We start from the raw sequence: 27,232 nt of genomic DNA on the forward strand, positions 1-27,232 counted from the left end.
CTCTTCCATCGACCAATTTTTTTTTTTTTTTTTTGCTTTACTGTCAAAGTGAACAGTATCACCGTTTCTAACAAGTTAATTTATTCCCAATTTGAACATTTGTCCAGAAAAAAGCAGAGCCCGTGGAGTGCCACACCATGTTTGAACTTTTGTTTTTGTCTTAGTCCATCTGCTGGCGGCCAACATCTGTCATGCTTTTTTTTTTACTCCCAGCGTGCTGAGGTTCGAGCCGGGGGCCTTTTGTGAGTGGCGCCATTGTGTGGGCCTCCATTGTGTGTGTGTGTTTGTGAGAAATGATTTGCAGACATTTGGGCTTCCTCTGAGATTGTGAAAATGAAAATTGTCTATGTATTTCATACATGATGACGTGCTTCTTACGTGAAAAATAATTTGCAATTTTGTCCATTTCAGTCGACTAGCATTTGTGAAGCGCTAAAGAGCGTCGGGCACAATTCTGCTAACAGATGTCAGAAGTAAGCTGGAAGGTAAGAAAAATTAATCTTTCCCAAAAAGTTTTTCCAGTTTCTGCCAACTATGGCCATCAATCTTGAAGGCCCAAAAAACTTTTTTAAAACTTTTACTTTCTTTTTAGTTCTCTCACTGAAGTTTCTTCCCATTTGAGAAGCTGGACCATTGTTGGTGTTAAATGTAGCAGCGGGAGCGACATTGTCTTGCATGAATAGACCCCCCCCCCCCCCCCCCCCCACACACACACACACACGCTCACACTTTTCTGTCTCCAAGGAGACACTTTCAAGTCGGGGTGGCAGCCAACAGTGCATCCATTGAAATGGCCGCCGCGGGGTTGACAACAGATTGAGGCCACACCACACCAGCAGAGCACGTTTAGTCTCTTTTTATTATTTGCAAAAATAGTCTTGGCTAATTCCTTCATTGACAAACAGCAGAAGAATAAAATGTACAGCACAATTCCTCTTAAATAACTTTTTTTTTTTTCCTTCCCATTGACCTGAAGTGCCTTTGCAAATATCATCATCATCCGTCAAAAGAAAGCAACTTAAATAATCCTGACAAACAAGCACAAATATACAATACAAAATAAGAATAACACAGAATGCTTAAATTAACTTAAATTAAATCAGAATAAAATCATAATTTTTTCTCGTTTTTTTTTTCTTCTATTTTACAAAAAGAGGACAATCGGTTTAGAGGAAGAAGAGGACAATGCTTTTGTCACTGGCGTATTGGAGGGCAAAAAAATTCATAAAAGGTCATATAGCGACCAGTTTTTTTTTTTTTTTTTTTTTTTACGAAGAGGCCATTATGGCCAAACATCCGCCGTTTGATGCGGTTCCTGGGTTTGAGAAAAAGGCCTGGGTGCAAACATTGCAAAAAACAAAACAAAAAAATAAAAAAAAATCCTATCTTGGCGCCTTTTTTTTTTTTTTTCTGAAATTATTCGTTACAGTCCATTTAATATTTATTCTTCATTTGTACTCCCCGATGCCCGACAAAGAGGCAGAACAGAAAGCTAAGCGTCCGTTTACGTTTAACCGTGAACTTGACATTTTTTTTGTTCCCCTTACACGAACGACCCCGCCGGTTCCTATTTCCAGTCGAGAACCAGCTCAGTCTGAATATCAGTCAAAGGTCTCAGCAGCAGCGAGCGTAGAGCAGCATCTCATCAAGGAGCATAAAAACTCTCCCATACAGCAAAATGAGCGAGCCCGTCGCCGGCCCCTTTACACCTGCAACAGGTAGAAGATCCGTTTTTCACAACAAATGAAAAGCAGTTGTCGGAAACATCTGGAAGGAAAGTTAAAAGCTCCGTGCGACACAGATACGAAGCAAAGAAACGGATTAAATGAAAAATATTTTCAAAACAACACAGGCTCTAAAATTGATCCCTGTGGAACACCATATGACAAAGTGGTAGTCAGAGCTTCTAAGAAGCTAACTCCAAATGTTCTGTCTGCCAAACGGAACCCAAAGCACTTGTGAGCGCCCACCTGTCGGTGAAATTGAGCCCTCCACCATAAATCCAACAAAAGCAAAAACTTTACGATCTGTGTTGCACGGAGCCAAAACTAAGCTCCCTTGAGAACATCAACAACAACTCACCTCAGTTGCAATTATACATTCGTCCTTCTCCTCCGACATGACAAACACAGATTTGTACTTGTTGTCCGCACATGCAGACATTTCTGGACTATTTAATTCCGACGTATCGCTGTGGGGAAAGAGAAAGGAAAAAAAAAATAGCTTTAGGTTAACTTTGGTAGGTTCTTACACAAATACGGAATTCCATCTGAAAAATGAATGAATATTCTAAGGCAATATTTCAAGACTGTATCTAATGCCGTATTCTTCTGAAAATGATGCCATGACATAATACCATGTATTCTAATTATATGAACTTATGATGACCCAGATGACAATTGACATGGATCTATTTTCCCAAAAAGTCTACAACTCTACTCAGGATTGGGTGTTGGAGATCTTCCTACCATTTTAAGCGTTTGCTGTGTTTCTCCTCAAACTCAAAGGAGTCCAGGGATTGGCACTTGTCCTCACAGGCTGCGTCTTTGGCCACCTGCTCATAGTTGACCTCGCGTACCAGGTTGTAGTCTGCGGGCGGCGGTCTGCTCTTGTAGCTCCGCCGTCCGGGCGACGCCCCCTCGTCAGGGTCCCCCCCGCCGCACAAGTCCATCTTTTTGTTGATGTTTTTCACCCCCGGAGTCAGCACGACCGGGCCGTCCCGCTCGCCACGTTGGCAGTTATTGGTCAGGTTGTTAATGGTTTCGCCCTCGCCGCCCGTTTCCCCCGAGCCGTCGCGTTGGACTTTGGAGCGGAAGAATCCAACCAGCACGGCGCAACCCGCCAGAAGGAGGAGCACCAGAGCCATGCCGGAGCCGATGGCCATCCAGGGTACCTCGGAACCTCGGATGGCGGCGTGCTCGGGGAGCAGGAACTGGCAGTTGCGGCCGCCGTAACCCGGGACGCAGGCGCAGACGTAGCGGTTGTTCCTCTCGTGGCAGGTGGCGCCGTTGTGACACGGGTTATGCTCGCAGCGGCTGATGGGCGAGCTGCAGTTCCGCCCCGTGTAGCCCGGCGGGCAGGTGCAAACGTAGCCGTGGCCGCCGTCCTGGCAGGTGGCGCCGTTCTGACACGGGTACGAGGAGCACTCGTCACCCGTGTGGTCGCAGTTCATGCCCGTGAAGCCGTCCGGGCACTGGCACAGGTACGAGTTGACCAGATCCACGCAACGAGCGCCTGGGAACGCAAACGACCCGGTCAGGACTAGTTCTGAAATGATCTGGTTGTGAGTGTATTGATCGTCCTCACCGTTGGAGCAGGGAGCCGAGGTGCAGTGGTCTATCTTCTTCTCGCAGGTGAAGCCGGCGTAGCCGGTGGGACACTGGCAGAAGTAGCCTCCGTCGGGGTTGTCGCTACAGCGCCCGCCGTTGGAGCACGGGGCGTCGGCGCACGTCATGGCGCTCAGCTCGCAGTTGTTGCCGTAGAAACCGTGAGGACATTGGCAGCTGTAGGTGTTCTCCAAGTCCTGACGGCAAGAAGATACCGTGTCAAAATCCCCCCTAAAAAAGCTCTGTTTGTTTGAGTTTGTGCGCCAACGTGACTCACGGTGCAGCTCCCCCCGTTGCGGCAGGGGTTCCCGGCGCATTCGTTGACTTGGATCTCGCAGCTGGCGCCGCTGAAACCGGGTCTGCAGGAACAGGTGTAGCTGCCCTGGCCCGTGTTGCTACAAGTGGCCCCATTCATGCACGGCTTGTGGTGCGTGCAGTAGTTCAGGTCTGGACACAAGATGCACACATGTGGATTAGCCCCCGCGGAATGTTTTGCTCCCGCTGGACTGCGGTTAGCAATTATCCGTGCCCCCGACAACTGGCTACCCCCCCTCCTCCCTCCAAAACCACAGCTGTAGCATTAGCGACTTAGCATCAGGGTTTTTGTTTCAAGAGCACAAGAGGTTCCTTTGATGACTTTCTTTTAAACTGGCTTTTCAGATTAGTGGAACTCTCGGAGGGTTGCAGTACCGCCAGAAAACTGCGGGGGCAGCAGAGCTCGATTTACGGTATGTGACTGCGCCACCAATTTCTGTTTGGTTCTTAATGATGGTGCCCACCTTGGTTGCAGAAGAGGCCCCCCCAACCCTCCTGACAGTTGCACTGCCAGGGCTGCTGGCAGGTCCCGTGGAGGCAGCCCGGGTATCGGATGCACTCGTCGCAGTAGCGGCCCTTGAAGCCCACCCGGCACCTGTGGACCGACACGAGGACGGTAAGAGCGTACTCGGGAAAACTTTGAGCCTGGCCCCACTGCAGCAGAACCTTACTTGCACTCGCCGGGTTTCTCGCAGAAGCCGTGCTCGTCGTCGCAGCCGGGCAGGCAGATTGCTAAAAAACACAAATCGGCATTATTAGCATTAAGCTAACTTGTTTGTTTGTTTTTCATTAGCGCAAGTATGTTTTTCTCTTGCGCCTTCCTTGTTTCTATGTGTGTGTTGATAATGTGTGTTTGTGTGAGCACGCGCTCTCACACAGCCCCCCCCACCTCTCTCCTTGACCCCCCCCACAGCCACTGTCTTTTTTTTTTTCCCTCTGAGCTGCAGTTCAAAACTCTTTTATTCACCCTACACACACACACACACACACACACACACTGGTGGTCCCCGATAGATAAGAGTGGACAGCTGGCGAGTGTGTTGCCAGCGTGCGACAGCTGCCCCATTGTCTGAGAGCTGCCGGCAGCTGCCCACTTCAAACAATGACGCCCCCCCCCCGCCCCCCCCCCCCCCCTTTCTAAAGCCCCCAACTCCAACCCCAAACCACCAGCGGCAGCCAATCACGAGGCCTGCGTGTCAATTTATGGCACGCGTGACATTATTCACCCCAAAACTTTCCTTGGAATAAATCAAGTGCGCGTGTGTCACATGGGGCGGGGGGGGGGGGCTGCTTGGCGGGCAGGCGGGCGAAGGGCTTGTTTACTCCCAGAAAAGTTCTCGACACTAACGGCACATCCTGCTACCAATGCTGACTTTCCGGATATTATTTAACTCCAAAAGGTCAACGTTTGCATGTCCATGTGTCAAATCTTTCTCTGGAATAAATATGCCGACTTAGCAGCTAGCACGCTAATTGTGTAGCGAGCCGACAAGAACACTCTTTTGTGGAAAATTTACAGCAAAAAATATTTCATTTAAATTTAAGGCAACAATTCAACTGTTTAAACTTGGGGCTTGTGCAAATTTGCTTTGTTGAGGTAACAAATATATTTGCTGCAATGTCAATAATTTGTATTTTCATGTTGTTCCCATTTAAATTGTGTGTGCGTACTCACGCTCGGTGCAGTATTGTCCCTTCCAGCCGGCGTCGCACAGGATCTCGCCGCGCTCTCCGCACGTAAAATGTCCGAAGGCGTCGTCGCGAGGCCGGCAGAAGACGGAGCATCCGTCGCCGTAGTAGTGCTCGTCGCACACGAAGCGGTACGCGTACTTGAGCTCGGTGCGGCCCGCCGTGTGCAGGTCCTGCGACCAATCCTCGCCCACCGTCAAATGGCGCTGGGTGCTCATGGTGCTGATCACGCGATCCGGGTTCTCTGCGGGAGGCGACAGAACAGGCGTGTTTGTGCATTTGCTCCCTCTAGTGGTGTTTGAAAGAATCACTTTATGTTACGGTGGGGGTGGTCTTACCTGTGGACAGGTCATCTTTGGAGTCAGTGTGCAATGCCTCGATGATGAGCGAGAAGGTCCCCTGAGGAGACAAGCGGCTTGGTGAAGCTGCCGAACCCCCAGCGGTGTCATAAGTCAAGCCCCGGAGGGCCGATACGCAAACACGCCCCTCCCCTCCCCAACATCATTTCCATCCGCCCAAGTTGACCCGGATGGATGGATAAGACAGACATTTAAGGACATTTGGACCATCTCAAATTGTTTCCCAAGGCAACAGACCACCAGATGGATGGAAAAAGCAAATTGAGCAGCAATTTAGGATTGGCTCGGAAAGAATGGATAGAATGGAGAATTTGGAGTATGTTTTTGGAAGAGGAAAGTGGAATTTCTGATTTTCGTGAAGGCAACGAAAGGAGAGAAAGTGAGAAGATCAGTTGTTTTGTAGGGAAAATTGTGATTTCCGATTTTTTAAGTCAACACCAGACGATGGAGATAGAGAGATAATTGATTTTCCAAGACAGGTGCCCGCCCGCCAGCCCCCCTCCCTCCCTGCCTCCCTTCCCGCCTCGCGCTTACCGGCCAAGTGAAGCCAAAGTTGATCCTGATGGGGTTGCTGAAGGAGCTCTCGGGGATGGCGTCGGGGATCTGGAAAGAGTTGGCGCCCAGCACGGGCGTGACGGCGCCTCCGTAATTGCATGGCGGCTCGGGCGACGCGTTGGGCTGGTAGTGCTTCAGGCACACCCGGAAGAAAGTCTGGCAGGCGCACTGCTGCGCGGACGACGACGAGGGGGACCCCCCGCCGCCACCGCCGCAACAGTTCCTGTTGCCCTGCGCGCCCTTCTTGTTGAGGAACTCCTGCAGGCGCAGCTCGAACACCCCCGAGCAGAAGCCCTGCGCGCGCGCGCACGAGCGAGCGTGCGCCAGGCGGCATCAGAAAAAAAAGCGAATTTAGCCACTTATTGCCCAACTCCCAAGTTCACGTTGAAGGAAATCCAAATGCCACTTACCTGACATAGCAACGTGGCCAGCACCGCGACGCACAGCAGCATCTTTAATAAATACATGATAAATAAATAAATACAAATAAATAAAGAAAAAAGTTTAAACGGGCCCGCTAGGAAGATGCATGGAGCGGCTCATAAAGCGCCACCGCGCATGCGCGTCCCGGAGGAGTTGAGAAAAAAAAAAAAGCACAGCGAAACTGTTAATCCCAAAACTTTCTTCCGAGATGAAAGATTGAAAATTGTAATTTAAAAAGAATCAAATAATCTTTTGTTTACAAAAAAAAAGCGTTCCAGTGGCTTTATAATCCCAGACAAAGGTGGCCTTCTCCTTTCCTAATTGAGGAAGAGTCCAACATGTTTTCCTTTCTTGTCTGTCCTCGTCTCCTTCTCCTTGGTCTTCTTTTCTTCCCGGCTGTCCGGCGCAGGCCGCCTGCAGCCGGTTATATACATGCTATGCTAATAACATGCAAATGAGCCCTACTCCTCCTCCTCCTCATGCTCCTTCTTGTCTTCCTCCCCCCAATCTGGCCCTCGCTCGTGCGCGCTCCCCATGCATGCACCACGCCATGCAGGAGGAGCTTGGTCGTCCTGCAGCACGTCGGGCGGACGACAGGAAATCTAAAACTTTTCTCTGGTTTTATTTGACGTTTAGTGACTTCCGAATGGTTGACATCTGACGCTTTTGTTTCCTTTCGCTTCCTTCAAATTTCTTCTCATCCCCCTGCAGTTGCAACACGGCTAATGATTTATATATTTTTTAATCTGATGCTGAAAATGATTTAGATATCATTTTTAATCTTTGGACGAGTTTGGGGTGGTGATGAAAACTTCTTTGAAAACGTCTTTGGAGTTTGTGTTGTTGTCTTCCAAACTTCCAAGTTGTCCCACCACCTTTTTTTCTTTCATTTAACTTCTCATCTTTCTTCTAAGATGTAATTAATATGACTAATAACTTTATTTCCCTCACGATTGAGGAGTTTGTGGTGTTGAGATCTGTCAAACATCCACACACAGCTAACTTGACATGTTTCTGCACATCAAGTAGGAGAGTTTTTTTTTTTTTTTCCTTAGTGGACTTGGTGAGAACTTCCCAAACGGTTGACATGTGACTTGGTTTCCTTTTGTTGCCTTCAAACTTCCCAAAAGAGTTCGTTTATTGCCTCAACAGGGACACACCCACTCACAATCTTGGCACACAACTTGTAAGCTTGCCTGATTGTTTTTTTCCTCCCTCTTCTTCCTCTTCCTCCTCCTCCTCATCTTCTTCCTATTTGCTCCAAAACATTCCTTGGCAAAGTTGTGCGCTCAACGAACTTGCGCTTGCAAGCAACATGATGCGCGCGTGTGTAGCTTTACATTGTGCGTTGTGTACATTGTGTGTATGTGGCTCGCGTGGCCAACATGAGGGGGAACTTGTGCCTGCCATTGTGTGCGCGCAAGCCAAGGAGGAGCCCCCCCCCCCCCAACCTCCCCCTCAGCTGTATGCTAATTCAGCTCGCACCTGCTCTTCTCACAACAGCATGCGCGCGCCCGGCCCAGGCAGGCAGGCGCGACCCCCCCTCCCCTGAACACACGTGCCCCCCCCTCCCCACAGACTCCACGCGCATGCACACATCTGGCGCGTGCACGAGGGTGTCTCTGCCCTGTACGTTCTTGGCGTCACGTGACGTCAGACTCCAGCTACTCCGTTTGTTTATTTGTTTTGGGTGACGTCATAGGATGGTTTGGCGAAAACGCTCCAAGTTGGCTTCCTTACTTTCTATTCTGGCTTCTCGGTCAGTGTGCGATCGAGCGAGTGTGCGTGTGTGAAAGTGTGAGTGTGGTAACAAGTTAGTAAGTTGTGTTCGTGCACGCGTGTGTTAGTGTGAGCGTGTTTATGTGTGCGCGCGAGCAACCATTGATGCGTTTTCATCGGCATCGATTGGGAATCCAGCGTGTGTGTGTAGGGGGGGGGGTGCTGCGTGGGGCATTAGGAGGTGTTCAGTGATGGACCACGACACGCCTTCAGACGCGGACAGACCCTTGCACGCCATCTGCCACGAGCCCACAGCCCCGAAGCCCACCACCGCGCGCTTCCTCCATCTCCAATTATGCCCCCCCCCCCCAGTGGGTGCCTCAATCTCGCCTCTATGTCCCAATGTCCGGCGGGCGGGCTCCCGCGACTGCAAGCATGTTAAGGAGCTGTAACGGTATGGGCCCTCAGGGGCCATATGGTGAGGGAGCTTGGGGCGGGAGGGGGGTCTCCGAAGAGGAGACACCACATGGTCACTCGTGGGAACGTAAACACGGCGCCCATCACACGATATCGATCATATGATGAGAGACGAGGAGGGGAAGGGGTGATCGTGCATGTTTGTGTGTGCGCGTGCATGTGCTCGTGCGCTTGCGGGGAATATCAATACGCGTGTGATGCCACGCTGGTGGTGTTTGACAATGGAAGGCGCACTTTGTAATGACGCGCATGCGTACTAGCAGGCAGGGTGCTCCACTTATTTTGGGTTCTTGACATTCGGGACTCCTCGAGAGTCTAGTCGTTTGCATATTCATGAAGGAGGTTCCTCGAGACGTGCTGAGTTTAAATTGGTGCGCCAGTAAAACGCGTGGGGGCCCAGGGACGCCTTTGCGCGCGCGCCTGTGTGTGTGTGTGGGGGGGGGGGGGGGGGGGGGTTGTAGGCGTGGTCCTTACGTGCCCAGTCGCGTGCCAGTGTTTTGAAAAGCAAACGCCACGCATGTTCAATACACACACCCAAAAATGAATGAATTCTACAAAAAAATTGCAAAACCTCATGATGACGTCATTGTGGCACTGTAATGGCGATCCCACCAAAAGTACAGTGAGCTCTGCTATTTGATCAGAGAGAAGTAATAAAGTTAAAATGTATCAAATAAAATGGATTTCATGCCATGTCAAAAATATTGATATAACTCTTTACTACAAAAAAGTCTCAAAGGGCTTCACTTGATTTAAAAACACCATTTAAAAAAAAATCTAATCACGAAATGGATACTATATGGGATACTTCTTTCATTAAGATGAGTTACAGAAAATAGATTTGGTTTGGCTATTTTGAACGACGACCTGTGTGACTTGAGGAAGTTCTGCCCCCCCCCCAAGTCCCGCCTCCCCCTTGTCTGTGTTGAATCACCGTCTCTATCCCAACCACGAGCATCTGCCTTGACTGGAACAGATGCACACACCTGCCCCCCCCCCCCTCCCACCGCACCTCCCAAACAGCCTTTCAAGCCTCCATGGGAGCCCAGCGGGCCCACAATGGGGGTGCGATGGGGGGGGCAGTAACCAAATACGGCCTATCCCCCCAGGACAAGACAGGCGCTCTGTTGAGTCGCTGTCCCAAACAATCTGCTGCGCCACTGCTCATTTGAAATGTGCTCCGAGGTGTTCGACTCGAAATGCCACGCGATGACATCGGCATATTTCCGGCCTCCGATTGGCTCGTTGATTCCATGTTGTAGGCCCGCTGCCGGGAACCCAGTCGGAACCCCCAGGCCGATCGGGGGCGGCAGGTGCTCCCTGGGCCGGGTGGATGAAAGGCATGGGAAGGAGGGGGGCGTCTGTCGGAAGACCAGGTTACACATGAAAAGGCGTCTTTTTGTTCCAGAAAAAGACGCACAACAGCCCATTGCTGGGGCAGCGGTGCTTAATGGCGCCATAATCGCCCCCGGTTCCTATCTCTCAGCTGCCACTGCGGGACAGAGGATCCACACGCACCTGTTGTCCCCCCCAGCCAACCCCTCCCCTCTTGCCCCCGCCCCCATTGTGTCCGGCCCCCGCCTTCGCCCTATAGCGTGCTACACCTCAGGAATGCTCCTTGTCCCCGGAGAGAGCTTATGCACGATGGGAAGGGGGGCGGGCGTGAAGGGTGGCTTCAAGAGGGAGGAGGGTGCCGGCCGGCCGGTCTCTCCGGGAGCCGCTCCGTCCAGATCCAGAGAATCATGTCCTAAATCACCGGCTCCCGAGGGAAGACTCTCCATTGTGCTGAGATGGCCCCTGCAAGCTGGGCTGCCAGCTGCCACTGCTGCAGCGTCATGTGCCCCCCCCCCCCCACCTCCACCCCCCACCACCTTCAGCCCCATCACAACGCTCCAAATAACATTTGGCCTACAAGAACCTTTGAAAGTTTGCCAGTCCAAAATGTTACATCCACGTTGGCAGCTGCACGCTTCCGTAACCAAACAACATTTTTTCCTTGGTGTTGTCCCATATCGCTCAGCGGATTAATTTCTTCTGTCAGCGGTGACGCGACAAATAGCATCGAAGTGAACGCGAAGGGCAGCTCCACGGAGTCGGCAGCGTGACGTGTCACGGATCAGGTAAGCCAATGAGCTTCCTCCCCAATTTGTTCCAAGTGGCAAAGTTGCACCGGCATCAAGCCAGCCTAATTCATCAGCCCTGTTTACCAAACCACATTAGCATTTTATTTATTCCCCCATCTCAGCCCACCCCCCCTCCCCTTTGTGTATTTTTCCCTCGCATGCTTCAATGTGCTGCCGTCTAATGAAGATTGTAATGATGGCTTGTCAATCTTAGATAAGAAGCAGCACGCCCCCTTCGGAAGGCGGGGCGGGGGTCCTCACGTTCTCATGGTGGCCCGGACAGGAGGGAGGGGGGGAGGGCATTAAGGGTGGCGACACCCGTGGCACACGCCTGTTGACCGAGCTACAAAGCAAAAGTGTGTGACCCCCCCCGCCCCCACAGAGCCTGCTGCTGCCATTGTCCTGCCAAGACACAAGACCAATCCTGTTAGACCCCCTCGGAACCCCCAACACACACACAATCGGTTTTACCAATCAGCTGACCCCCACATGGCTTTTTCACCCGCTCCCGCTCGAAAAAACTTTTTTGTTTTTTATTCCGCCAATCAACCAGAATGGTTCTCTCTTCTTTGAATTCTGTTGAGATTTCTGTTGAGTTTTTTTGGAAATGGAAAACTGGAAATCCATCATGGTGCCTGCAGGGAGGAGCAGGTGGGCGGGGTCTGATAAGGGGGTGGCGTTCCCGGTCGCGGGACAGGGCGTGTGTGTGTGTGTGTGGGGGGGGGGGCGGACGGGCGGCTGGCTGGCTGGCTGGTGCGGGGGTATGGCGGCTGGCGGGGTCAGGCCCGCGTGTCCTGGGAAAGTTGCGCTCTCCATTTAAATGCGCACATGTTGCGGCCTTCTGGAGCCCGCGTCAATGCGCACGCTGACAGATGGCCGCGGGGCCATAACTATGGAGGCCCACCGCCATCACGTCCCCCCAGGGAGAGACGGACGGGGAAGCGTCTCTCAGCTGATCCCATCATAAAGAGGAGTAGAGGAAAGGAGTGTGTGTGCGCGCGCGCGCGCGCGCGTGCGTGTGTGTAATCTCTAAATTGACTTAATGTATTTGCCTGCTCTGCGCAGATTCTGATGAGATTTGATCAGATGAGGGGAGGAAGGCTGGACAAGACTCCAATGGCAACTTTGTGTGTCTGTTTTAGTCTTTTTCAAGTCTGTGTGCGCGCGTTTCTCCTATCAGTTAAAATATTCAATTGACAGGTTGGGCCGCAAGAGGGCGCCACATCCTCGCTATAACAACCTAGCGTATGAGTTGATATCAGTTTCAGAGCAATCAATATCAGTGATATAAATGTCAGTTGTACAGATGACGTCAGTTTTGTGTATTGGTGTATTTTTATCGTTGTGTCACTAGTTATACAAATCAATTTCAAAGTTTGCTACCAGCAGTAGTGCGTCGGCTCCCTCTAGTGCGACGTGAAAAGGTTCAAAGGTCAATGAAATGTCATTATTTAGAAGGTTTTTAACACGACGGCTATGGTAGAAGTATGTTTGTGGTTGACTTGCAATGCTTTGCTAGGCGCGTGCGTGTCCACTCTGCATAAGCTCCTTAGCGAGTGCCAATCAGGAGAAAGCTGAACACACACACACAGCGGCACACACACTTTAACGGGGAGGATGCTCGCACTCTGACACTCGGCGCTCTTCTTTGTCTTTTTCCTTCTTCTTCATCAGCCATGCTTCCCGCCGACGAGAGCGGCCCCGAGCCTCGCCGCGTGTCGCTGCCGGCGCCCCCGCCGTCCCCGCCGAGCCGCCGCCACTTCCCGCTGCACTTGGGCGCGAAGCGGCGGCGTTCGGGCCCCGCGCCGGAGCGCCGCGTCAACTGCGTCCTGGTGGGAGACGGCGCGGTGGGCAAAAGCAGCCTGGTCATCAGCTACACCACCAACGGGTACCCCGCCAGATACGTGCCCACCGCTTTCGACAACTTCACAGGTACGAGCTGCTACCTTCAACGGCGTGAGATGTCAATTCAGATGATTTACAGAAAACAAATCCCAAAAGTAAATGGTTTATGACCCCCCCCCCTCTATTTGTAACTACTATATTGCTGTAGGCCCCATGATGAACCCAAACCCACTAGATGGATTAATAACCCCCATTATTAATTAGACAAACATATGACCCCGCTAATCAGATGTTAAGCACCGCGGTTAATCAGATTTATGACCTTGTTAAACATATGAGTTTAAGGACCCCCGTTAATAATCACATTAGTTTTTGATCTCCTATTATTGTCCGTGATATACTGATTTACCCCCTATTAATAAAAAATATATTGATTTACCCCATTATTATTATTTGTATTTATTATTACTTTTATTTTCCCATATTTTTTTAATATAATTTTTATTGAGTTATGCCTCCCAATTGTATTCCGCATTCTATGCTAGCCTAGCTTCAGCGCTAACCTTTCCGCTGTCTCCTCAGCCGTGGTGGTGGTGGACGGGATGCCGATCGGACTGCAGCTGTGCGACACGGCGGGACAGGTACACACACACACACACACACGCACGCCTACTTGCCGATGTGGGCTTTCTCACTCCGCTAACGCCTTTGTAATAATGTGTATTCTTTTGTCCATGTTGTCGCCGTAGAAATGGGGAGTTGCTGATGAATCCATCAATGTAAGTCATCACTTATCATCCAACTTGACTTTTTGATTTGTTTCACTGAACGATATGACATTTGGCAGACTTTCAAAAGTCTGCCATTTTCATTTTAGCCACTTTTGCCCATTTTCATAGGACCTTGGTGTTACTTTCTAACATGTCACCTGATATTCTACACCAAATTCGGCAACATTATGATTCTAATCGTTTCGTGTGGGTGAATTTTGACGACGCACCGCGAAACAGGAAACCCTCAATTACAAAATCAGTCTTATCGAGAAACAGGAAACGCTTTTCCTTTGAGTTTGTACCCGCATAAAAGTGTCAAGAGTTGAATTGAGCCAGTGTGTCGGCCGTTTTGGTCGGAACCCGCTTGAAATTGTAATGATTCTGATCCAGTTTGGTTCCTCTCAGGACGAGCTGGAGCGTCTGCGGCCGCTCTGCTACCGAAACGCCGACGTCTTCCTGCTGTGCTACAGCGTGGTCCGACCCGCTTCCTTCCGCAATCTGACCCAGCGTTGGGTTCCCGAGATCCGCCGCCACTGTCCCGGCGCCCCGCTCGTCCTGGTGGGCACCCAGCTGGACCTGCGCGAAGACGTCCAAGTGCTGATCCGGCTGGCCCGGAGCCACGAGCGTCCGGTGGGCTCGGAAGAGGGTCTGCAGCTGGCCCGGCAGCTCGGCGCCGCCGGCTTCGCCGAGTGCTCGGCGCTGACCCAGAAGAACCTGAAGGAAGCCTTTGATTGCGCCATCCTGGCGAGCATCCGGCACATCCGAGATGACGGCGACCTTAGCGGCGACCTTAGCGTGTGGCCACAGAGAGTGACCCTCAAGAGTACGACTCCTGACAAAATCAAAAAGCTCTCGGAGGCTTGGTGGAAGAAGATCCGATGTCTGGTGGGGGAACAGAATTGTGACCAGCTGACTATGTAATCGAGTCAAGACACTGACTGTAGGAAAAAGTTGATCACGACCAAGATGGAGCTTCTAAATTCCTAACGTACATGTCGTTGAATTGTTTCCTCTTTTTCTGAGACTTTGCTGAATGGACCTTCAGGACACAAAGGAAGGAAAGATGAGTCTCCATTCTCAAAACACAGCTTACGTCCTGAGATGATGGGTCAGAAAGCAAACGCACAAAAAAGGCGGCGTCGGGGGATGAGCTGGAGATTCTCGGCGTCTAATTGGAGCCGACGGGACCACCTGGGCGGGATTACGCCGCCATATGGCGGCTCAACACGCCACTGACACTCTTGGTGTGTCGGCGTGCTCCACTTTGTGACCGCAAATCTCGTTAAGGAAGAATGGAGGTGACAGTTGGCATCTTTGAAGAACTTAAAGACAAGCCCAGATGGAGCACCATTGCTACCTAAACTGATCATCCATTTTGACTTTGGCACTGGACCTCCATATTGACTTTGGGATTGATTGATTGATTTCTATTTTGACCTAGATTAGACCTTTTTGAACTTTTGACAGGCACGACAAGTTTATTTGTAAAAGCATCAGTTGACGGTCAATCCATACACTTTAAAAAAAAAAAAAAGATCAAGTTAAAAAACTTCAAATGAATATGTCCACTCAGATTGTTGCCATGTCAACAAAACGTATTTGTGTATAAAGACGCTGAAACGAGTACACTGACTGGCGAGAAGTTTTATTTGGCAAAGTCGAGACGTCCTTCACAGCGTGTCCTCTTGCTAATGTTTGCGTGTCTTCGCTGAAGCGTAGATATTCTCGTAGTCCACATGGTGGCGCTTCTGAGGAGACATGGTTGAAAAGATCAGGATCAGTCTGCAGGACTTCCATTTTATCTATCACCTCTTTGGACTGTCGGATCTCATTTGGTCGCAGTCTGGAGGACGTCTTTTTCCTGCACACGTCGAGATCACAAGTGAGTATGACTCATATTTTGAGGACCAAAATGTTGTGCTTGTACCTCATCCAGAGAGCCAGTAGGAGCAGCAGGATCAGGAGCACAAACATCACACTCAACCTGATGATGTTTAGAATTCTCGCTGATGGTCTGACGTCAATCTCCACACTTTGCGACGTCGCCGTCCCCAGCCCGTTCCCCGCAGTGCAGAAATACTGGCCTGAGTCTGAAGAATTGATGGAGCTGAAGAGCAGCTGCGGTCCCTCTCCGACCAGTTGGTGGTTTCCGGGTCCCATCTTTTTGTACCAGCGGTGTTCGGCCAAAGCGCTGACGCTGGTGCAGTTTAGAATTAGCCGACCACCTTCTAGAATGTCACCGGAATGACTCAGCGACACCAAGGGGGGGCTCAGAAGATCTGCGGGAGAAGAAGGCAGCAACGTGGCCCGTTTGACTCGGATTGAATCGGGCCATTCTGATTCGACTCGTCAGGATATATATATATATATATATATTTTTTTTATTTCTTCTAACTCACACAGGCGAGGTGAGATGCTGAGTGGATGTCCTTCTACATGGCAGGTGACGTAGTCTCCAGGAATCAAGAGCACTTGCAGATATTTGGTGGTGCGGTCAGGAAAGCAGCGAACCTCTTGGTCGCCGTTCCGTGACAAGCAGAATGACAAAGTGGCTGAAGGTCTGCAGCTGCTGTGACACGACAACGCCACCGTGCTGGAGTTCTTCCCTCGGATGCCGTCGTTCACGCGCACCTGCAAAGCTGCGGGCGAGATTAGCTCGGGCCGGCCCAAATTCCCGGGAATTCCGTGGCTGGAGACCTTCGTACCTTGAATCTCATTTGAACTTACCTGCGACGTTCAAATTGATTCCCGGTAAGCTATTCGTCCACTCAAAATCTCGCGTGGTGAATTTGAAACGATACTCGGCGGCGTCACTCTCCATCACGCTTTTGATCCTCAGAGTGGAATGTCCGTCAGCTTGGAGAAGAAACTCGGAACGAGCGTGATACTGCTCTTCCAGCTGGAGGTCCTGAGGCACAGAGGCGTTCGTCCACAAGTGTTTGTGATCCGGACTGAACCAGAACTTGGACTTGACCGGGTCGTAGCTGCTGTAGGTGCATTTAATGTCCACCGAGGCGCCTTTGAGGGCGCAGATGCTTCTGCTGTCGTAATGCACCTTGTTACAGGAGCGGGACACGCCTGAAAGGTTGAAGGAGCACGTTAACATTAGCGTGACGCTAAGCGCTACGTTCCAGAGCAGCGACTCACACACTGGAGCAGACACAAGTTGCCGGTGTCCTTCTACGGCACACGAGAAGCTGTTTTTCGAGTCAGGCGTCGGTGTGTACACTTGGGAGTTTTGATCTGGGATTTCCTCTCCGTTCTCAAACCAGACGTACGGAGTGGACGGCCCCAGATTGCACTTGCTGACGCAGCTCAGAATCTTGACATGAGTTGGGAACCACTGCACACTGAGATCTGCATTTATGAGCGAGCAACAAGAGGAACCGCTTTACGACTCATTTGACTCGTTTGAACGGGCATTTTTAAACCACTTTGCCGCATTGGGGAATCTGATTCTGACTCTGTCGGTGGTTCAAACGGGAATCCGTACCGGTGACGGTGAGCTCGACTCCGGGCCTGACGGTGTAGCTTCCCTCATCCCGTTGGTTGGTGATGAATCTGAACTTGTACGTGCCCGAGTCGCTTTCTCTCAGCTCCGTGATTGTCAAATCGCACCAGTTGCTGTGACACTCGTAGTGCAGACGGCCGGCATAGTCGGGGTCCAGGTTCAGATCTTCAGGCTTGTTTTCGTGTTCTTTGGTGAACCACTGCGTCGTCCGGACAACGGTTTCCTGGCCGTCTACTTTTTCTAGATCTGAGAAGAAGCAGCGAAGGTTGGCCTTTGCTCCTGTCAGGGCGCAAATCTTTTTCCAAGGGTAAAACCCTCCCCAAGGTTGTCCCTCCAAAGCTTGGACCACTGAAATTCACAAACAACAAAGCCTTTTGGAGTTAAGATCAAACATGTTCTCAGGAATCGAGTTGCCGACCGAGAGAGAGATGACGCAACGTGACTCAGATGGCGTTACATCTCTGCGGTGGCTCGGTGGGCGGATGTTTGAAAGAACAGGAAATGAGTACATGTTAGTGGAGAGAGGTGAAAGCCGGGTCACGCCGCCGAGAGTCCCGAGGAACCGTCGAGGTCCGTTCCGTGTGATTCCCCCGATCGGCTCACGACGGAGAAGCGAATCGTTTGAATCCAAGCAATTGAGCCATGAAAATTTTGAACCCGCATCTGAAGTTCATGTGTACTTCTCACAACCCCCAAAGCAAGACCAGAAGGACCAGGATTACCTTCGTCCTCCAACGTCAATATTTGAAACACCTCAATATTTGATTCCAAGGAAAATGACCGGCAGCAGGATTCATAAATTGCTAAATAAGCGTATTTTGGTTTTGCAAGCATCTCTGATTCCATCCATAGTTTGTCCTGATTGTGTGACAGCAAGGACAAATTTTGCAAAGACGCTGCAGGAAACAATCACCTTTTGAAAATGTGCAAAATACAGATGAGTCTTACCTTGTACGCTGAAGAGCAAAAAGAAAATCATACTTGCTGCTCACCAGCTGGGTGGTGGATGTGAATCAGTCGAGATCTCAATCGGTGAGCGAGCGCAGACCTTCTTCCTCATTTTCACACTTCAAGTCAAGCGTTCAAGTATCAGTCGTGGGAACATTTTTTCAAGTGGCCATATTTTGTTTTTAAAATCAACATTTAGGCTAAACCTCCCGAATCTTGTTTTAAAACTTCAAGCCCTACTAAATCTTAGCCTGGGCTGAAAACCATAATCATAGCCAGGCTTGAAACCCAACCTAAGCTTGACTGGGGGACTCATGCATGTGCTGCATTTTGGCGGTTACCACTAGAGGGCGGTCGAATCCACAGAATGGGTTGTTCCATCCGGCCCTCCAGAACAGGTAAGAGCTTTTATTTTTAAATGACAGGTGGTCGATCACAGAGGAAAAGGAAGTGGCCAAGCAGGAAATGAATGCTAACAGACTTTTTTTTTTTTTTTTTTTTTAATGCAAAGTGACATGCTGCCATGTGTATTAGGAGTTCACTTAAACCCAAGCAAAATGGTGAAGCAAGGAAAATATCCAAGGAATAAGGAATATGCAAGAAATATGTGCTTTAGTAGGTGATTTTTTTTTGTTTGTTTGCGATTCCTATGTAGCGACGTGCGTCTTTTGGTTTTAATTGACATCGTTACGTAGCTTATCTTTCATCTTTGCTTTTAATTCCAAAATTTTATAACGCAAATGTTCTCACCGTACCGTAAAATGTGTTCGTAATCAAACCGTTTTTTTCAAGGCCGTTGGTTTAACGTTACATCTGGACGCTAACGTTAATGTCTCGGAGGACATGGAAAGCTCACTAGGCGGCAAGCTGCTGGTCTACGTGCCATGGCGGGCGGGCGGCCAGCCAGCCAGCCAGCCAGCCAGCCAGCGGGAAGCGGCTCCAATGCACTCCTGGACCTTTGCGTGTCCAAACGGCCAAATGAAGACAAACGTGTTGAGAGAGACGACAATTAGTTTCGCTTAGATCAGTGATGGCCAAATGTTTCTGCTTCAGGTCCACATAGGCAGACTCATTTGGAGATCAAAACAATCATTTATATGATGGAATTTCATTTACTGTTGGGTCAAACCAACTTGGGTCCAAAATGGACTGATCCACTACCTGGGTGAAACTTTCTGCTCATTCAGCACAAAACAACCAACTATAGCAAGACATTGGCCTGTTTTGTGCAAAACAAGGCAGAAAGTTGGATCGGTTCATTTTTTTCGCCCAAATTGGGTTATTTTGGCCCCCGTGGAGAGTTGGGCTGAACCATTTTGAAAAATAATCTCATTGCGATTTTTTTGTTCGCACTGATTGAATATGCAAATTTTTTTTCAGTCCTCTTCATCGGTGACATCACTGCCAACTTCCATGACATTCCGCTACATTGCGGTGGCGTCTTTGATTCGGATTTATCGCTCTGGCCTCGCCATCCCGCCCAGCCGGATTTTCTAAACACGCGGCGAGTCAGTTTGTAGTCTGGGCCGCCTTCACACAGTACATCAAAAGTAACCGTCCTCAAAGTGCTTGCTCCTCTCCTGTGTTCGTAACTCATCCCGCTGCGTGACACTGCTTTACGACAAAGGACAAACCTTCCACGACAGCGCAGATCGAGTGAAGCGCCGGAGAGGGAAAAATCAAAACTCAAATCTCTCCAGCCTTGATTTTTTTTTCATTTAAATCATTTCTAGCACAGTAGCAGATAACACACACACCAATCATCACCGATTGGTAGCTTTTGTCGCTTACTCGTCATAAGTCAGCGAATTTGTCTTCAAGTCGGTACAGCGTCGGTATGATAGCTTAGCTTGAAATTAGCGGCGCCTTAACGCGACTTCACGTTTTACGACTCGCCGCCGATGTTTATGAAAGCCGGCCGGGATGGATGGCCTTGACGTGCTACACAGGGAGCAAACAGGAAATGAGCTTTTGTTTTAGTAGCATGTCGTATATGTTAGCGCGCGCTCGCTCGCACGCGCACGACAGGAATAAGTCATGTTCTCATTTAAATCTCCGCAGCGGAATTCACTGTGTGCTCATTAAAATCACTGTCTGGTGTAATGCGTTGCCGCGCAAAAAGACATCTCGTAAACCGTGCAAAAGGCTGAAAATTGAATTGTGTGTGTGCGTGCGTGCGTGTGCAATATTTATAGCAGCTTGTCGCATTTGACAGTTTTTTTTTTTCTTTCCCTCCCTCTCAGCGCCAGTAATCATTTTTCGGAGTTTGAATTTCAGCCGGCTATCTGGTCCTTGTAATGTGCGACGCTCCCCCTGCCGCCTGCTCGCCACTCGAGTGAAGCTGCGAGGCACAAATAGGTTGGCAGCCAAAACCTTCTTTGGGTGAAACGTCGCCGTTAAGGCTCCTGCTGTTGTCGTCGTTAATTAGCGCTCGCCATCTTCTTTGCAAAATGGCTTTCATTCCCGAGGCTGCTACGGACACACACAGTCAAGATTCATTTTTTTTACGAGTTGTTTTAAATGAATTATTTGAATGCCAAATCAGATTTGTCATACGAGTGATTTGAGTTACGAATGTGGTCATGGAGCAAATTCAACTTCAATCTTAAGTATTTGAATCCATTCCGAGACACTTTTACATTGTCCCATGTTCTGGCTAGTGTTCTTAGTCTTCTGGCGTCCCTCAGGGCTCCCTAATCGATCCGCTTCATTTCAGGCCTTTCTATGTTCCCTTCTGGCGTCCCTCAGGGCTCCCCTGTCAGTCCGCTTCAATTCTGGCCTTTCTATGTTCCCTTCCAGGCCACTTCACACAACCGTCTCCTTGAAAAGATCACGAAAAACGTCAAGCGGAACTCCTCGTAATTGCTGCCAGAATAAAACAAGACAAGATGTCGCGTAGCTACGCTGGTCGTTGCACGCAGCGTTTCGATCGCGCCGACTCCTGACGCCATCAAGCCTGCCCTTTTTTCGTGCCTGCTCATGCCGCCCCCAACAAATACTTGGTCAGCAGTGTCATGTTGAGCATTTATTTGGAAATAATAGCGGTTCCGCCCGGACTTGTTAACAAGGCGCTCCATTAAGAGTGTTGAAAGAGCTCCGGTGCGCTTAACATGTAGATGAATGAGTGTCATGCATGTGTGTATATGCGTCTGGGGTCTTTAGGGGAGCGTTAAAGTGGCTGTGAGTTATGGCAGCTATTAGCGTCCACTGCATTTTGTTTCACTCTAAAACAATGTTCACGTGATAGTGTCGCCACCATAATAGGGATCCAGTACATTTAGCGCTAGCTGTCTTTTTTTGTTGGCGAGTGGTCACATTTTCATTTAACGAAGGCATTAATCAAGTGTTAAATATATAATCATTTATTTCTTTGTGATTTAAGTGACTGTACCACGTTTGATTGTTTTTGCGCTAAGCACAGTCACAAAAAACAAGTAGGCTAACGATGCTAACAGCTAGCCAAGCACGTTTTGTTGCATTTGATTCGCCGACGGAATGGCGATAATGATGTCAGTTTTTACGTAGCGTTCTGCGTGGCGAAATGTTAACGACGGTAAATAAAATCGCATCCTGGACTTTTGCCGATTAATTACAGGAAAGAGCCCATCTCTTGTCATGTGACCTTTGAATTGCGACCGTGATCCTGTTGTTGATGATGTCGTTGCTGACAGATCTAAATAATCAATGAACTCGCATGGGTTAATTATGCTCCCTGCCTCGTTTTATGTGTGCGGGGAGTTATTTAATCCTGTAAGCTGGCTGTTAGAAATTTCCGCCAGCCCTCAAGGAAAAATCATTTGAATAACAAAAGTGCAAAGCGTCGAATCGAGCACATCGGAAAAAAATTCAGCCCCCAAAGCTAGTTTCATCGAGCAACATGAAATTTAGTATAAGTCACTGCTGACTAAACCCACACACACAAAAAAAAAAATCTCAAGAAGCCATACCTGAAAAGACACAAGAAGGACGGATAAGGAGCTGTTTTAAGTGAAATTTGTTCTCTTATTTATTTAGCTTCTTTCCAATAAGTTAACGCCTCCAAAAAAAATCCACAAGGTCACACCAAATCTTCCCCCAACATGAAATTTGGCAGTCGCATCCATCAAGAGTAGACCTCCAAAAATGAAAAAAAAAAAACAGGAAGTCAGCCATTTTGCTTAGAGCGGCCATTTTAGACTTCCAAGGTCATCTTTATTTTTCTTTTTTAGCCCCCAAATTTTTCTTCCACAACCTTGTATTTTGTCAGCCTGCAGATGCACACAAAAAAGTCCTTCCAATTTTTTTTTTCGTCCACTACTCCGGATCATCCGGAAGCCACAGTCGTCTTTGAGAAATTGTCCAATGGCTAGCGAATTTCAAGCAGGCAGGCTTAGACGCTTGCCAAACGTTTGGGCGAGATGACGGCGTTGAAGATTGATGCCTCGTCACAAAGCACAAAACCATCAAGTCAGCTTCGCCAGTTGCTTCTGAAGCCTTTTTGAAATTGCTCCTTGAGGTCTTTGTTGACAGCATGGGCACGTCCTGCACATCACGTCTAAGCGTGTGTGTGTGTGTGTTGAAAGGTCTTCTTGTCATTGACCTAAAAACGGCGGCGAGAGCCCGCCTGCCTGCCTGCCTGCCTGCCAGCTAGCCAACGTGTCTGAAATCCTCTTTTCTTCTCCTTCTCCTGCTCCCCCCCTTCTGGTCCTCTGTCACGCTGCGAGCGTGTGAAACATCACATGGACTTGCAAATTCCCGTCAGCGGAGATGAGAGCGGGCGGGATCTTCACAAAGACTTGCCGTGATTTTTTATTTTTTATTTTAGCAAGGTGCCTGGGGGATGTCATTAGTGTTGTTAGCATGTGGAGACGTGTGGACGCCGCTTAGCATGTGCGTGTGTGCGAAGAATGCTGAAGGATGTTTCATCTTGCTTTAGAAGAGCGGCCGTGGTTGAGCGTAATTGCCACGAGTTCTCCATCTGCTGGCCGGTCGGCAGGTGTGAGGCGACAAGGTCATTGTCGTAGCTGAGCAGGAGCTGCTCAAAAGGATTTGGGGCTGGCGGGCGGGGGGGGGGCAGTCTGGTGTGAGCGCAAATGTGGGAAGGCGTCAAGGGCAACGAAGGGAACGTCGACAAATGTTTCGGAGTGTCTTTGATGTTGCAAGAACAAGGTCAGGTTTTCAAGACAGGGGTCAGGATTTCAGGATAGGCTGGGGTTGAAAGTTTCAAATCTAGCTTTTGAAAAAGGTTTCAGATTAGGGGTTCAAACTAAGGTTAGGCTGTCAAGGTTCAAACTCGGGGTCAGGTTTTAAATTAGGGTTTCAAATCCGGGGTAGGGTTTCAAATGAGCCATTGCTGACGGGGGTTTTACATCAGCCTGGATTACGGTTTTCAATCATTTCCTTTTCCGTGAACCGAAGGTTCGTCGTTGTTTCGAGACGATTTTAAAGGTTTCATTGTTAAATTAAATGCAAATGATGTAAAAATCTTAAATATGAGCGACTTTTATGAGAAAATATCAAAAGGAATTTTTTACAAGAAAAAAAAAAATCACACGCCATCCAATGATGGAAACTCCAATAACCGAGGGGGGACTAATAAATGCCGACTCAGGGGGTTTGGGGATTTGTTTAGTTCTGTTTGTTTTTTGCTGTCTAAAAATGAATGCACCTCATTTGTCCTCTGCAGCCCCGGAACAGGACAGCTGGATGAGAAAAAAAAAAAAAGAAGAAGAGGAGGAGAATTCCGACGTATTAATCACCGTCTGTTCCAGCGAACCAGCCACAGAGCGAGCGAGAAAGCCAGAGAGAGAAAAAGAGAGAGAGAGAGAGAGAGAGAGAGGAGGGGGAGCCTGACGCAGTGATCACCACAAACTGAGAAGAGGAAAAGGAGCCAGTGCATCACATCACACCGCCACAAAAAAAACAAAAAAATAACAGCCTTCCCGACATCCAGCCTCACACGCTCCACGCCGTGCCCGAGGAAGGTGCACTGCGAGCGGGGGAAGAGAGAGCGAGAGAGGACACGGGGACCGGACGAGCACTGGAGGAAGGAGCGAGGGGGGTGGGGGGCCGGGAGGGAGGCAGGCTGGGGGACGCGGAGCCGAGGAGGAGCTGCCGTCAGCGGATCGGAGGCGAGCAGGTAAGGAGCCTGGAAGCGCCACGTTTGCGCAGGAAACTTTGACATTCCTGCGCAAACGTGTCCTTGTATGCGCGTGTGTGCGCGCGCGCGCAGATGCATGAATAGGCAGTCTGACAGCCGATGTCACTTTATTAAGCTCGCATGATACGAGCTGTTCCTAATCATTTGGACCTTCCGCTTGTTGACAAAATATTAGGTACCGCTCGCTCTGCTGGTAATGACATTCGATGTGTGCGTGGCCCGCGGTGTCATGTCTTGCTGTTCAGGACCCCGGACAGCGACCGCCGCTCTGCGCTTCATTTATTTTTCAATTTTGCTTTGGCGGTTGTTACACGTTGCAAATCACATGATTGGAAATGAGAATATTTGCACAAGCATCTTTAAAGTCCCATTTGATTTACTTTTTGCTTTCTTTGCCAAAATAAATTGCTTGCTGTTTGTGCACAGTCGAAACTTTTTCTTCTTCTACTGGCTATATAGGGACGATAGTAACTCAAGTAAAACAATATATACAGCATAATTAGATGATATATAAGTCACGTGATGCTACTTCGTACGGCTAAAAAAAAAAGCAAATCCGCGTGTGTTCACGTACGCCAGAAAATACGAACAGCTTCCTTCAAAACATCGCTAGCTTCATGCTAACACTCGATCTAAAACGCTAGCTTGTCAATGGCACGAAAGTGATCGGACAAGTCTACAGTCATTTCTGTTTGGACCCCGTCCCATTACTTTCTTACCGGAAAAAAAAAAAAGTGGCAAAAGTATTTGAGCAGGGAAGCAAACGAGCCAAACGAACACAGCAAGCAAGCGAGCACCCTGCTGATTATGTGTGAATAAGTCCATGAAATGATTTCTTTCTTTCTTTCTTTCTTTCTATAACGAAGGCGCAAAGCAGCTATTTCGGGATGAAAATGTTCCCGCGTTGCATTCCTTCACATTTTGTGTTGTTAGCGAAATGCAAACACAACTTAGACGGCACGAATACGGTGACACCAAAAAATGATGATCTTGGCGAGAATGCGCGCGCTCGCACGCACGCACGCACACGCACGCACATTGGCTGAAGTAACGCGCGTGGATGAATAATGCAAGGCGCTCCCTCCCTGCGGGAGACTAGTTAGCATTGCAGGAAGATTTTTTGCTTCTTCCACTGGGGACACGCTAATGAGGAAGTTATTGTTACAAGTTGCAACTCTCCTGCACCCTTGCACGCGCACGTGAACGCGCACGCACAGGAAGCGAGAGCTCGCAGGTGACAGCCTGCCGTTTGTTGCCATGACGACGGCATCCTAGCTTGTACAAACCTTTTTTTTCCCTCTAGGGTCTGTTACACGTTGACTACATAGTTTTTTTTTTATTATTATTGAATTTGTGTTTTTTATACCTGTATAAAAAATCCTCGAAATTTCACAGCAAAAAACTTAATAATTAATTTGGGCAATATGACATAATATTTTCATTTACTCTGTCAACAGTTGTTGGTAGCTTTGTCTATTATGAGTAGACCCACCAACATGTTAGTTGTTTCTTCAACTCGCCCCAATATCTTTGGTTAATTTGCGTTGTTGCACGGAGCCTCCTTGTAAGTTGTCGCCCGCCATTTACTGTACCCGAAGCAGCTTGCTTTGTCATTGTAAGAGCAGCTGCGCTTCCAGACACAAGCGTATAGCCGCCGCCGCCGCCGGTGGCAGCACGTCCTTGAGTGCTCGACGCATAAAGCCCGGTTTGCGCGGCCCCCCCCTCCCTCCCTCCCTCCCTCCTTCCCGGCCAGCTCGGCTCGGTCCGGCCCTCGCAATCCGGGCCTGATTGTGAGGGACGTCTCTGTGCTTTAATGCAATTTGTTGGGCCAAGGAGCCAGAGAGGGACGACTGATGTATTGACTTGGATGGAAGAGCGAGGCTGCGGGGCTAATCTCATTTGGGCTGGCCGTGATGAGATTCTGCCCTGTTTTCTCTCCAAGATGATGTGACTTTGCTCTTGACATCACATCATCTCTTTTTCTCCTTACGTGTGTGTGTGTGTGTGTGTGTGTGTGTGTGTGTGTGTGTGTGTGTGTGTGTGTGTGTGTGTGTGTCATTTATGATATTATCTGCAAGTGTTGTTTTGTTCCCACTCTAAACGTCCAGCTTGCTTTTCTTACATTAATGTCACAGAGCTTTTTGAAACTGTAAGTCCGATTTCCCCTCTGGGTCGACGGGGTGCTTTTTATTTTAGCTGTACAGAGCGGAGCGGCACATTTTGATGACTTGACATCAGCAAAATGACACGAGCTGAAAGCTAAGGCTCAAATAAAAATGTCAGCCGCAGTCGTCGGTTTCACCGAGCAACCGAAAAGAATTCTCGTCCGACGCCCGTTTTGGTCCAAAGTGGCAAATTCCAACTCATAACTAAAATTGGAGTTCATTTCCAAGATGGATGGGCGACTCCAAATTGCACAACATCTTTCTGAGGTTTTGTCAAATTTGATGACTCGTCATAAAGCGTCCTAGGCCTTCCCAAAAACGACTCAACAAAAAACACTTTGTTTTGGAGCTCGTCAAAGTTCCCCTTTAAAGTGCTATCATAAATAAACGCACAAAAAATAATCTGACCATGAAACGACCCAGAACGTCGGCCGTGGCCGTCCCGTGGCCAGCTGACCTTTGCCCTTCCCGGGCCTCCTTCAAAGTCCAAGTTAGCGCTGGCTGAGCTAATTCGACAAGACTACTGCCTGCACGGCGTGACGCTCGCGCCCGCCCCATTGGCTGGCCGTTTCATCGTTAGCTAGGATTCCCGCCGTTGTCATGGTGATGCGCGAGATCTAAGGGGTGGGGGGTTAGAGGAACAAGGATCAGCTAGCGCAGCAACTACTCCGCTACGTTGCCAGTGTATGGAATTCCTGCCATAGAGCCGTTTATAGTTTGCTACGTGCGTGTGTGAGAATAACATCACTGTGATATTTCATAATTCAGATGAATGATCAAAGGGAATCAATTTGAAATGGTGGCTGGATGGATGCTTTGCTTGCATTGCATGTCTGTTCGAATGTTAATTGCCAGTGGGGGGGGT

At 49.2% G+C, this 27,232-nt stretch overlaps 4 protein-coding genes across 6 annotated transcripts in view; 2 read left to right on the forward strand and 2 right to left on the reverse strand.

The window, feature by feature from the left end:
• Positions 1-840: 840 nt before the first annotated feature.
• Positions 841-7,049, reverse strand: dla (deltaA). Its single transcript, XM_088373655.1, has 11 exons — positions 6,655-7,049; positions 6,224-6,538; positions 5,669-5,729; positions 5,317-5,574; positions 4,313-4,373; positions 4,106-4,236; positions 3,604-3,773; positions 3,307-3,523; positions 2,469-3,234; positions 2,083-2,191; positions 841-1,709 (listed from the first exon to the last, which is right to left on the reverse strand). Exons 1-11 carry the CDS (start codon positions 6,709-6,711, stop codon positions 1,704-1,706), a joined length of 2,151 nt encoding a protein of 716 aa, XP_088229781.1. The 5' UTR covers positions 6,712-7,049; the 3' UTR covers positions 841-1,703.
• On the forward strand, positions 3,950-15,228 carry LOC148399872 (rho-related GTP-binding protein RhoU). The gene is made up of 6 exons (XM_088373660.1): positions 3,950-4,054; positions 4,117-4,257; positions 12,661-12,918; positions 13,414-13,472; positions 13,581-13,610; positions 14,010-15,228. Exons 3-6 carry the CDS (start codon positions 12,663-12,665, stop codon positions 14,523-14,525), a joined length of 861 nt encoding a protein of 286 aa, XP_088229786.1. The 5' UTR covers positions 3,950-4,054; positions 4,117-4,257; positions 12,661-12,662; the 3' UTR covers positions 14,526-15,228.
• On the reverse strand, positions 15,077-18,389 carry LOC148399873 (sialoadhesin-like). Of its 2 annotated transcripts, XM_088373659.1 has the most exons (8): positions 18,064-18,388; positions 17,098-17,463; positions 16,752-16,961; positions 16,332-16,682; positions 16,004-16,243; positions 15,532-15,883; positions 15,414-15,465; positions 15,234-15,352 (listed from the first exon to the last, which is right to left on the reverse strand). In XM_088373659.1, the coding sequence occupies exons 1-8, from the start codon at positions 18,092-18,094 to the stop codon at positions 15,293-15,295; spliced, it is 1,662 nt and encodes a 553-aa protein (XP_088229785.1). In that variant the 5' UTR covers positions 18,095-18,388; the 3' UTR covers positions 15,234-15,292. The 2 variants fall into 2 exon arrangements, with proteins under 2 accessions (XP_088229784.1, XP_088229785.1); XM_088373658.1 differs by having other exon boundaries at positions 15,077-15,465; positions 18,064-18,389.
• A 129-nt stretch (positions 18,390-18,518) lies between these two features.
• The window catches only part of LOC148399874 (protein ELFN1-like), a 34,048-nt gene continuing 25,334 nt past the window's right edge, over positions 18,519-27,232 (forward strand). Inside the window, exons 1-3 of one of the 2 annotated variants that reach the window (XM_088373648.1) lie at positions 18,519-18,678; positions 20,307-20,421; positions 23,729-24,181. The gene's annotated coding sequence lies outside the window, so the exon portion shown is untranslated. The remainder of the gene's footprint in view (positions 18,679-20,306; positions 20,422-23,728; positions 24,182-27,232) is intronic. The other variant, XR_015858008.1, reaches the window with a different exon arrangement.

The sequence above is a fragment of the Syngnathus floridae genome, chromosome 4 (assembly GCF_059516105.1).
Source record: "Syngnathus floridae isolate MCC-2025c chromosome 4, RoL_Sflo_1.0, whole genome shotgun sequence".
NCBI lineage: Eukaryota > Metazoa > Chordata > Actinopteri > Syngnathiformes > Syngnathidae > Syngnathus > Syngnathus floridae.